The 11,936-nt window shown below is 43.0% G+C and overlaps 1 protein-coding gene across 3 annotated transcripts in view; it reads left to right on the forward strand.

Moving 5' to 3' along the window:
- The window catches only part of GRK5 (G protein-coupled receptor kinase 5), a 54,694-nt gene extending 46,321 nt beyond the window's left edge, over positions 1–8,373 (forward strand). The window contains exons 11-15 of one of the 3 annotated variants that reach the window (XR_008966204.1): positions 1,222–1,359; positions 3,739–3,876; positions 4,662–4,793; positions 5,363–5,453; positions 5,614–5,673. Coding sequence is in view for 2 of the 3 variants with exons in the window: in XM_057379250.1 (XP_057235233.1) it covers positions 1,222–1,359; positions 3,739–3,876; positions 4,662–4,793; positions 5,614–5,712 (507 nt within the window). In the remaining variant the exon portion in view is untranslated. The other 2 variants (XM_057379249.1, XM_057379250.1) reach the window with 2 other exon arrangements.
- The last annotated feature ends 3,563 nt before the right edge of the window (positions 8,374–11,936 follow it).

An 11,936-nucleotide genomic window follows, 5' to 3' on the forward strand; every position in this document is an offset into this window, starting at 1 on the left:
GGGGCGAGCGGGGCTGTCGGCTCAGCAAAGCCGGGCACAGAGAGACGGGAGAGCCTTCCCAGCCTCTGTGCCCCGGAGGGAGCCCCCGGCCCCTGTGCTGGCCGCTTCCCGAGCAGCGATCGCCCCGGCCCCGCCGCGCTGCCCTTCCCTTCCCTTCCCTTCCCTTTCCTCTGCTGCCTCCCGGCGGCACCGCCCGAGCGGCTCCGCTGCGCTGATGGATCAGGAAAGGGCGATGAAGGGATCTTAAACACCTCCAGTGCCACCCCTGCCATGGGCAGGGACACCTTCCACTGTCSCAGGCTGCTCCCAGCCCCGTTCAGCCCGGCCTTGGGCACTGCCAGGGATCCAGGGGCAGCCACAGCTTCTCCGTGCACTCTGTGCCGGGACCTCCCCACTGTCACAGGGAAGGATTTCTTCCCAATATCCAATCTAATCCTGTCCTCTTCCTGCTTAAAGCCATTCCCTCTTGTCCATGTAGTCACATGTCCTTATCCAAAGTCCCTCTCCAGCTCTTTTGCACTGTAAGGTGCTTTTGGGTCTCCCCTGTAAATATCGGGGTGTTTCTGCTCATCTGATAGACCAAAGATGCTGAGTTCAAACAGGAGCGCAGGAAACAGGCAGGACTGCACCCAGGTAATGCATGGCCCTTCTCTGAATACAAACAAGGCAGAACTGAGGATAATTACTGGGCACTGGCTCCATGGAGRGAACACCCCTCGAGTTCAGCCCATGAGTTTAAAGGGTTGGTTTGTGTGTCRTGTAATGCGTTGGAATGCAGTGCAATGGCTGAGGGAAATACAATTTGGTATTTTTGGTTCTTCCTAAGCACCTAAGGTTCTTCTAAGGCAAAATTATTCTTGTAAGAGTAACAAACAAACAAAAAAAAAGAACTGAGACAAAGCACACAAAACTTAAAAATGTGCATCTTTCTATGTTGCTAGGATATGTCAGACTTCCTCTTGTAAGTGTTCACTGAAAGCAGGCAGAAGAAATGGTCTCTATTTTGACTGTAAATACTTTACAGCAGGTGATTTTCAGAGGATTTCACCAGCATGTAGAACAGTGCAGTCCTAATCCATTTAGCTTCAGCTTTTAAGTAACAGCAGTTGMAACTCCCCTCTGTACTTCCCTCTGGGCACGTTCAGGAGTAAGTGGAGATAAAAATATCTTTGTGGAGCTCTTGCTTTTCCAGCACTCACCATTGCTGTTGTCACRTTTCAGCTCCTCACCAAAGACGTGAAGCAGCGGCTGGGATGTCAAGGGGAAGGTGCAGCAGAAGTGAAGAGACACCCCTTTTTCAAGAGCATGAATTTCAAGCGGTTAGAAGCAGGAATGCTGGATCCTCCCTTTGTGCCTGATGTAAGTGTGACAGCAAGAGCCCCCTGGGGCCTCTTTCAAGAGGTTTGTTTCTGAAATAGCTTCTGTCTCTCAGGGCTGTCATCACTCTCTGCACRGGTAGCCACCCTAGGAGGGTGTGATGAGTGGCAGGGCTGGAGTGGGGAGGCTGAGAGGAAGAGCAGAGAAGGCTCTGTGGGCATGTGAGTGCAGGGAGGGGGATCTCCTGGTAACTTGGGGCTTGATCCATTCCCATTTATTTCACCACAGCCCTCCTGTATGGCACTGGAGGCACTGGGAACATTTGTGTTCCCTTATCCACAGTATTAGTGTGAAAATTAAGTGGGTTCAGACAATCAATTTTTTGTGGAGCTTGGGACAATCAGCAGTGAAAGCCATGCTGTGCACACAGGTTTATAGGGCTGAAACCAGAATCACAAAGCCCAGGGCTCTGAGGAGTTGGATCATCATGGGAACAGCAATGGGTTACAGAGTCTGAACCAGGCTCAGCTATCGAGTGTCACCTCAGGCAGAGAAGGTGACTGAGAGAAGGGACCTGAGAGAGCATTTGGGACTTTTTGGTGTCTGTGGGGCACAGAACYCAAGGCTGAGCCTTTACTCAGGTTTGCACACCAGGCTCTCACATACTGAAAGTCTTTGTTGTGTTGGCAACAACAAAACTTTTTCCACCCTTTTGTGGTATCGGTTTCTAGYCCAGTGCACAGAGTTATCTGATTATTTTCCTCCTGCAGGGCTCTCTTTCTGGCTGGAGCTTCTGTCCTTAAAGTTCCCATATGGTTCTGAGTAAACACTGCCRTTTTAACTTATTAAGGAAAGTAACRTCTTGGCAGCTCTCATTCCCCTTGCTGCAAACTCAACCAAACCAAAGTGGTTTGAGCCCTACAAAAGTTTACTTTAGTTGCTCTGGTTTTGCTTTGCATTTTACTGTGCGGCCTGGTTACTCCTGCCAATTAGCCCATGGTGTTACAACCTGCTCTAGTGGGAAGAAATAAAGAGACAAGCTGCTATTTCTTTCTGATGTAGAAAATTGTAAAATTCTGGGCTCAAATTTGGGGTCCACCAGAGTCTGTAAAAACTGTGGCACCTAAGGCCTAGAAGGCACCTCTTAGAGACCTGTTTGCAAAAGCAAAGGCATGTAAATTTTTGTGGTTATTTATCAGGAACTCAAGAGCTGCCCCTAATTTAATATAGCCAGTGGCAGAGGTTGTTATCCATCCCATGTCTCTCCTTCCTCTTCTGCATTGCTCCATCTCCACAGAAATGTTGTGAATTGCAGCTGTCAGGAATGCAGAGGGATAACAGCCTTCAGCAAATGGGATTCCTGTCAGGAATCAGCTCAATTTCTTTGGTCACAGTGCTCAGAGCTAGATAAATAAAATAAAATAAAATAAAATAAAATAAAATAAAATAAAATAAAATAAAATAAAATAAAAAATAAAATAAAATAAAATAAAATAAAATAAAATAAAATAAAATAAAATAAAATAAAATAAAATAAAGCACTGCCCAGCTGAACCCCACGGATTGACAGTAGGATTCAGGACCTGCTGGGGCTTGGGCTGGTGCCACCCCTGAGTTGTCCCTGCGTGTCCAAGGGTGGCTGTGCCATCACTGGGAGCTCTCTGGGCACACACACTGCTGGGACAGGTAGCCACTGATGAATCCTGCTGCTCCCTGGGCTGACTGCAGAAATACCAGCTGGAAACTGCATCACTGCAAAGGGTTTTGTCTCRGTTCTCCCAGAAAATTAAGTAGCTCGAAAAGGCAAAGCCGTTTGRCTGTTCCTTTGAAGAAATGCAGCCAAGTTAAAAGAGTTAATAGAGGTGATTCTGGGCAGCTTCCAGCAGCTGAGCTATTAATAAAAACAATGGAAGRATGCCAAACCTCCTCTGTTTTCCTTAGCAATTAGGATACATTCCTTTAAACTTTTAAGCTGCAAACTCCWCAGCTATCTGGGCAGGAGGGCACTTCTATCTGAGGCCTCTTTTCAGAGCTCTCTCCACTGTGCCACTCGCAAACATTCTGCTTTTCTGTTGCTCCCTCTCTACAYAAAAAGACTACTGAAGAGCTCCATTTTTGTTTTCTGGCTCTTTCTGTCCTTTTCCTCTCACCTCTTGACCAGATGGTACATGGCTGGCTAAAACCCATTTTAACTGATGCTTTAAGGACTTCAGAATAGGAAGCTTAATGTGCCTAAAGTGAAGTCAGCCTTTGATGATAAACATGCGGGCAGAGCACGCCCGGAGAAGGAGGATGCAGACACACACTTTTAGACATTCTCACTCGACTGAATCTGTGAATGAAAGCACATGGTCCGACTCAGAAATATTTTTTCTCTCTTGTCATTTCTCTTTTTTCTTTTTTTTTTCCCTGCTGACACAGCCCAGAGCAGTGTACTGCAAGGATGTGTTAGACATCGAGCAGTTCTCCACAGTGAAAGGAGTTAACCTGGACCAAACAGATGACGATTTCTATTCCAAGTTTTCCACAGGATCAGTGTCTATTCCATGGCAAAATGAGGTAAGGATGTGTCATAGCAAAATTACTCCAATAAACCCCGTAACACAGATGGTTTAAGAGGAGCTCTGTGTTTCCAGTAATATATAGCTACTGGATAACTTGCCAGACTYTAATGCTTTCATGAGTTACAAATGGCCTCTTTCAAGATCTGTAATGCAGCACAGATGTCAGGTTCAGGTGACTGTATCTGTTGGCTCCGTGTGTTTGTGTGAATTGGCGAGGATCCTGCTGCACTTCCTCCTCCTGGATTTGTGCAGAGGTGTTCCCACAGCTCTCAGGACCTTCTGCGGCACACACAAATCCCAAAAGAAGGATCCTCCACTGATGACCCTGGTCTCTSCCATTGTCTGCAGTGAGTCCCAGCTGCACCTTGAACTCCTCCAGCATTTCCATAGCTGGGTCTTTGTTTCTGTTTGATATCAAAACACAGCCAGCAGTGGCTTTCATAATCCAGCTCTGCATCAAGCAGCAGATCCACGTGGGCAGAGGGGTGCTAATAACTGGGATTTTGTAATTGTGCTTGTCTTTGCCTGACATCCTCCACAGCCCTAAATAAAGGAAGAGAAAGTTTTGTGGGGCAGCTTCTGACAAGTCTGACGTGCAAACACGCAGGGCAGCCTCTGTTTTTCATGCACTCTATTTGCCCTCCATAGACASCAGCAGGAACCCAACTGTGAGCTCTCCTCTCACGCTGCTGGCTTTGAACAACCCAGCACCACTGGAATTTATTTAGTGCAGATGAATAATTCCTTTTCTTCTTCTTCTCTCTCGCTGTGTTCCACTAGATGATAGAAACGGAGTGCTTCAAGGAGCTGAATGTATTTGGACCAAATGGTACTATTTCACCAGACCTAAACAAAAGCTACCCCCCAGAGCCACCCAAGAAAGGATTGCTACAGAGAATATTTAAGCGACAGGTGAGATCTTTTAAGACCAGGAAACTCCTGTAGATGCCTGGTTTCAGAGCCCTGTTCTGGTGATATTTTTTGCTGAGAGAAAGGCAGTGTGTTTTAGAGAGGGCTGGCTCTCACAGTTACCTCCACATCCCGGGTTTTTCATCTACCCTGTGTGATTCTTTTTTTTTTTTTTTACCACCAGAAGTTCCAGTGTTGTTCCTGAGTTTTGTTTCCAGCAGTTGAAAACTTCTTACCCAACCTATTTTTCAGTGGTATGCTGAAATGCCTTTTGAAACTGCTCAATGGTTTTAAGAAGCTCCTTGATTGAAAATCTTTGATTTATGTTTAAAAAGAGGAAAAAAAAAAGAAAATGCACATTGTGAGGGAGGTAGTCATGGCAGGAAACCAAGACATTAGAGAAGAGAGGATCATAAAATGTGGTGTGCAGCTTTCCTGAGGCACCATGGCACCACTTGCAAATGTCAATAACATTCTCAGACGGGTCTATTTCTGTAGGGTTAAAACCGTGCCTGAGCATTGGCAGGTGTCCTCTGTATTAGTCAGATTTAGCAGATACTGACATTTTGCAGTGAATTGATTTGGCTCCTGGAGCTCGAGTGAATCTTCTTTGCTGCATTCCTCAAGAAGTGCCATGGTTCTGCTGGCCTAGAGAGACTACAGGTAAGAAAGCAAAGAATATTTTGTATCCAAAGATCTTCAAACAAAAGCCTTGCCGTCCAGTCAGTACCATAAAATGAACAATGTTGGACTTTAAAAAAAAAAACAAAAACGCGTGGTATATTTTGGAAATCTAATTGTCATTGTCTTCCTCTTCCTACAGCATCAGAACAATTCCAAGAGTTCTCCAAATTCAAAGGCCAGTTTAAACCACCACATAAATTCGAATCACGTGAGTTCAAACTCCACTGGAAGCAGCTAGTTCCAAGTCAGTCCTACCAAACAACGTGTTGCATCCTTCCACTATAATCTCTGGAGCTTCTGTGGATGAGAGAGCCTCCACCATTGAGTGAAAAGAAGAAAATATGTAACTCCCAAAATATGGAGATTTTCTATCCATTCCTTCCARTGGAGCCTCACATTTTAAGAAGAAATTTCCACTCAGGTCTGTTTTTGGAGGTGGCACTCAAGACTGTGTGAATCAAATTTGTCTCTTTAGAACATTGCAATAGAAATTCAATGAACATGACTACTTGCACGTATTTAAATAGCATCATACTAGAACTGAATTTTGTCTTTATTATTTTTAAAGAAAAGTTTTGTAAATTTCTCTATTGTCTCAGTTTACATTTTGTACATTTGTATTTAAATGAAAGTCAGACTTTGGAGGTGTATATTTTCCAAGCAGCAGCTGTAAAGCCATGTGTTTTAAGACATTTTTTTAAAAGAAACAAAATGTGACTCAAGACTTCCAGAGCCTCAAACGAGAAATCATTCTTTTTAGCAATTCTAGAAAATTCTTCATAAATCACTTTGTCAGATGGGGGTTTATTGACATGCATTTTTATGGARCAGTTTATTCTTAATTATTTTGCATCTGTATATTTGGTTTACAGCAACACTGCATAAATTTCTCCTCTTCATTAGTTCGTAATGTCTCGCATTAAATGCTAAAAGATGAGATTTTGATGCATTCAAGAATGSTCCTTGCTATGCTGAAGGTTTGGGATGCCTTGGGACCAGCACAGCTGAGATTTGCACTCACTTATGTTGTTATTCCATCAAAAGCTTTTTAGTTAGAAAGGGAGCCCTGTTTAAAACTCTTTTCCTTYGCTGGTTCTGGTGCTGTTCCTAATGACAGAAAGAACAAAGCTGAGTGAGAGGCAGCCAGGAAAGCAGATATCMATTTATTTTGSAGTGATTGAAACCTGCACCTGCTGRAATGAGAGCAAAACTCGAATTAYTCTCCGTGCTGCAGCCAAAAATCCAAGTCCTTTCCACAGCTGCCCATATCAGACAGGGAGCAGGAGAGAAGTTCAGCAGTCAGTGCCAACCATGRGATTGGTGAGAGCTTTGTAGGGCTGAGCTGTGAGGGTTCAGAGTGGGATCTGAGCTGCTTTTAGGCAGCACCTGAAACACTTCCATGTGTCCTGCAACCACCCCATGGCACATCCCCTCAGTTGGATCCTCAACTGAATAAAATGTCASTATGAAATAACAATACTCCCACTTTCAGCTCCGTCATTCTTTGTCCAGGATCCTTTAACCATTGACAAAAACTCTGTCCCTGCTAGGATGAAGAGAATCAGGCAGGATCTGCAGCCGTACCTCAGGCATCAGAGYCATGCTCTTCTCAAGTGTTTCACTGTTAAGAACACCAGATTAAAAACATGGTCACTTCTGTTCCAYAGGAACTGGAAAACCTTTGTCCCTCCAACTGCAAGATCTCTACAGCCCAAAATGTTCTGTGAGGTGTGTTGGTTCCCTCTGCTCTTTACAATGTTGGTTGGACTATTCAGATTATTTTAAACCTTTGGGTCATCAGGAACATCTGAAGGCCACCCTGGTGTGTCTCAAATCCTGTTAGCCAGCAGGACAGCTATCCCAGGGTTTGAGGAAGTAATATTCCAGTGGGAATCTTAAYAGTAAAAATGGATTAGACTGCCATGTGCATGTTCTACATGGCCAATGCTGAGGGGGAAAGGATGGAGGTTAGTACTGGCAAACCCCTGAGTGAGAAACACACAGAAATGACACAGCAAAGCAGCTGAAAGTCATGAGAGAGAGAGAACAGGGACTCTCTTTGGCAGGAAAGTCAAGAAAGGGAGGCTTCAGCCACTCTCCCATGTCAGACAGAGGCACTGCAGTTTTACAGAAGATGGAAGATTTTAGACATGTTACTAATTACTAAGATTTTCATTCTTCACCATCTCCCAGCACTGAGAAATAACAGCAAAACCTTTCTCTGAAAGCTGGTGAACAAACTGYAAATGCAGTTTATAGCTGGCCTGGTCCCTTCCAGATGCTGCTCATTCATTGTGTGACCAGGGGCAGTTTGGGCTCAGAATTTGGGGCTGAAGCCCTGTCAAGGCAGTGCCCTGCACAGCCAGGCTTCCACAGGCACTTGGCCATTGGCTCTGTGCAAATTTAAATTTTAAAACCACTCTGAAAAAAATTTAGCTTCATCATACAACCTTGGAGAGCACTTGCAATGAGATCTTTAGTATTTTGATTCCAGGTGAATTTTAAGATGGGTTTGCACATAACAGAGGAGTAGAAGGGAGTAGTTCTGTAGCAGCTTTCCAGACTAATTAATTTTTTCTATCTTCTTTTCAGTTACCATCAAATTCTTTCCAAATAATGCATATGCTCAGATCTGCTTGTTTTAAATAGACAGTCGAGCAAATTTAGCTCTTTTTAAGAATCAGAAATCTTTTGCAATCTGATCCTGAATTATGCAAGCATGTCTTTTATTTTTAAATCTTTGTTGAGTAGTCTGATGAACACTAATTAGCTGACAGGCTTTCATGAGTCAGGTGTTTGCTATTTATTTTCTACAGTGTCTCAAGGTTCACTCAAGTCTTGTAGAATTTTTTTCCCACTGTTGGATGAGAGGCTTTTTTTAAACAAAGGAATAATGAGGGGGAAAAAAAAGCAAACTCTTAGATGTGAACTCTTGACCTGAGTTATCTAAAAAGAGATTTTTCACAAGAATGGCCATGACTCAGATGTTGTTTCTGAACAAAAACCTGCTTGTGAAGCTGGAAAGGTGTGAAGATAATCAAACCAAACAGGTGCTGGAGATCAAACCGAGTGTTAGGGAGCAGCAGAATTCAATATCACAGCGTTCACCTGGCCCTGCTGATCAGRGACTCCTGGTTCCTGCCAGTTCAGACATCACAGCTCTCCATAAAAACAGCTGGATGCCACCTCAATTTGCAGTCACCCCAGAAACTGAGGCTGACAGTGCCATCAGCAGTGGGAATCAAACCTGGCTGACCCAGAAAAGCACCTGATTTGAAGACACTGATTCTTCAGGTCATTCACCCAGGCCTCGGGATGCAGCTTGAATTATTTGCTCACATTTCAAATCCTGTTGATCTTTTTTGGGTGGTGATGCCTCAGCTGAAAAAAAAAAAAAAAACACAAAAGGAAAGCAACCTGTAATAGTGATAAAATGTGATCATTATTTTGTTCAGTTCATATTTGTGTTACTCACTGAAGTTGCTCAGTGCAGAGGAGATCATTCATGCAATCTTTGGAAAGACTGGATTTTTCTTTATAAAGAACATCCTTTCTGTCTCACGTGGACCATCTTCCATCATGTGGAAGCTCTGAAGTCCAGACTTGAAGGCTCTCCTGCCCAAGGATGGTCCCAGTCAGYCTCAGGCTGCAGGGAGGTACATTTGGGAGTCAATTTTTGGCAGAATTGGTCTGTTCAGTGGAAAACAGGAGATTCCAGAGTTGTCTGTCTCAAGCCTTTCACAAATAGGACTTTCAACTTAAAATACTACTAATTGTTTAGAGCAAGGAGAATAAATACTAATAATAATAGAATAAATACCCTCATGCTAAAGCTAAGAGAAAGTCATAAGTTTAAATCAATTCTTCTCTTTTTTGTGCTGGGCAGGMCACACTCTCTTTTATACTAAATAATAACAGTGTGCTGGCTGCTAATAATGGTCTTTCCTTAACTGCATAAACAAGAAAAGAGAAAGAAATTGGTTCTGACAATTTTTAAATTATTTCTTTTAGGGAAAATAAAAAAATTTCATCAACAAAGGTGAAAGCCAACAAAGCCAACAATATGCTGCAGTATTACATGCTGACCTCTCCCAAATGTCTGTGTGATAATACAAATACAATCTGCTGCAGTTGGATCAGCTAAGCTGGTGTACTGACAAATGGGCTCTATGAAAGGAACAATTTTAAACAGATTGCTGCCTATTCATTAAAATGAGTATTACTGCTGGCACATATGTATTCTTCTTGGTTTATGTACTGGAGCCAGGAGTGATGGTTTGTATTCTGGTTCTGACTGTGTTTTTTGTCACTGCCCTGGGCAAACCTCTGTGCAATTTTGTTTTCCCACTCTCAAACGTGGAGGGATGCTCTCTGTCAGTCAGTGGAAAGCACTTTGGAGTCTGTGCATAAACCAGATCAATATCAGCTCCTTTGTATAATTATTTAAATGAAACAGGCTTGGTATAGCTGCTCTTATTTACAGGAGTAGGGAGACAACTCTCCAAAATTAGGACTCCTTTTATTATGAGTTGGTCTTAGTTCCTCACAGATACTGAAACAGAACACTGCACTTCTGTCAGACATCTCCAGCAGACAAAGAGGTGACAGTGCAGATGTTTAAGTATTCATTTCTTGCTGAAGAGCTGGCCAGTAATTGTGGCATTCACACGAAAACACTTCCTCTGTTTTCAGATYGGAGATAAATKATTRTGAGGAAGGGAACAAATTAACAGTYGTTGGTTCAACTTTTTTTTTGKCCAAGCCTGCAAAGGATTCCCTGKGCATGGGGTGAGTGAGGTGCTGTGTGCAGTCCCAAAGGTGGGGCTGTGGCARACTGGGTCTTGCTRCCAGCTGTGGGAACAAAAGAGGCAACAAATCTGGGCTCTGAAGGGGAGCTCTGGGTTTTCTGGAGCTGTCCTGAAAAGAAGATTCCCTCCCAGAGAAGAAACAGCTCAGGTAGTGGCTGGATGGCAAATGTGTTTTCCTTTCTCATCACCCCACATGCAGCTGTTAGATCTGTTCATTAGCAAGCTCAGAGTTGTTTCATGTGTATYGAATGCGGTCTCCCTTAATTGCATTTCTTTTAAACACTGGACACTCTTCTAAAAAAAAGACTGAACATTTTAGCCTTTTGAAGCTGAGAGCTGTAAAAACTTTATTTTGTGTTTCTGAGCAATGTAGATAGACCTAAAGATTTCATGAACTATCATGTGGTTGCCCATATCTGACTAATAATTAAATTGTAAAATTGCAGTTTCATATTAGGGTTAGTCTTTTCACCTGCTTTAAAAATTAAAAATCATATTTGGTATATAAACACACACAGAATATCCTTCTGATTGAATTTCAAGAGCATATCCAGGAGTAAATGTTTTTAAGCACTTCTAATACTGTAGTCTATAAGAGGAGCAGACACTTCTAAAGCAATGTTAAAAGTTGTCTTTCATAACTGAGTCAACAGATCATTTTTGTAATAAATTAAAGCAAGTGTTCTCAATTAGAAGAGCTAGTGGCTGTTGGTATTGTATAAAAAAAAAATAAAAATCATTCTAATATCCAAAGGGTAAGGGGTGGGGAGGGTCTGTTTGGTTTTGTTTCTCTTTCCAGGGAGATCTTTAACATTGTTTGATGAAGCTAGTTTCATTTTGAGATTGTTACTGAAGATAAAGGCTTCTGTGTTCTATGGCTGCTTGGATTCTTCGTACATAATGTCCTAGTAATGTCACAGTGCTGCTGTATTTAGATCAAACCACTGTTTTGATTGGGTTTTTTGGCTTTTTTTTTTTAATAAATTCCTTAATTTAAATACACCAAAACGATATGTTTTGCTTTAATGTGGCACGTAATCAAGCAGAGATCCCTCAGGTCCTTGGGATTTTGAAGATGGTTGCATTGGGAGTGGGGTTCCCATCTSTTCTTAGGTGCCTGTTTTAAATTTTCTGTCCCATCACATCTTCACAGAGGTTGAGGGGGCCAAAAACCAGCCTGACTTTGAGAATGTTGAGGTTCTCATGTGAAAACAGGCTGTGTTTCCCCTGAGAGCTCCTTCCACCCTCACCTCCCCAGCCCTGCTCAATCACCCAACTCCATTTTCACAGTCTCGGGGTAAATTCAAGGGGAGGGTGACAAAATCCCAGCAGGGACAGAGCCTTCAGGAGACATGAAATGTKCTTTTCAGTGAAGTGAGCACTGCCTGATTTACGAGGCCCTGCAGAGGACTTTGCCTGAGCTCCAGCAAGACAGAGAGAATATATTCACAGAAGGAATACAACAACCAGCCAAGGGTGCAGCTCAGTGTTCCATACAGGAAGATCTAAAATAGAGATAAAGAGTGGCTGCAAATCACCAGCAGGAAGGTGGKGATGCACTGCTTTTTCTTTAGGAGGAGAAAGAAGAATTTTTCCAAGAGGCATAAAGAATATTTTTATGAGACTGCTCATGGCAAGCAGCATCTCCATCAAG

This window comes from Malurus melanocephalus, unplaced genomic scaffold (assembly GCF_030028575.1).
Source record: "Malurus melanocephalus ecotype Western Australia unplaced genomic scaffold, MMel_1.1 scaffold_397, whole genome shotgun sequence".
In the NCBI taxonomy this organism is placed as follows: Eukaryota; Metazoa; Chordata; class Aves; order Passeriformes; family Maluridae; genus Malurus; species Malurus melanocephalus.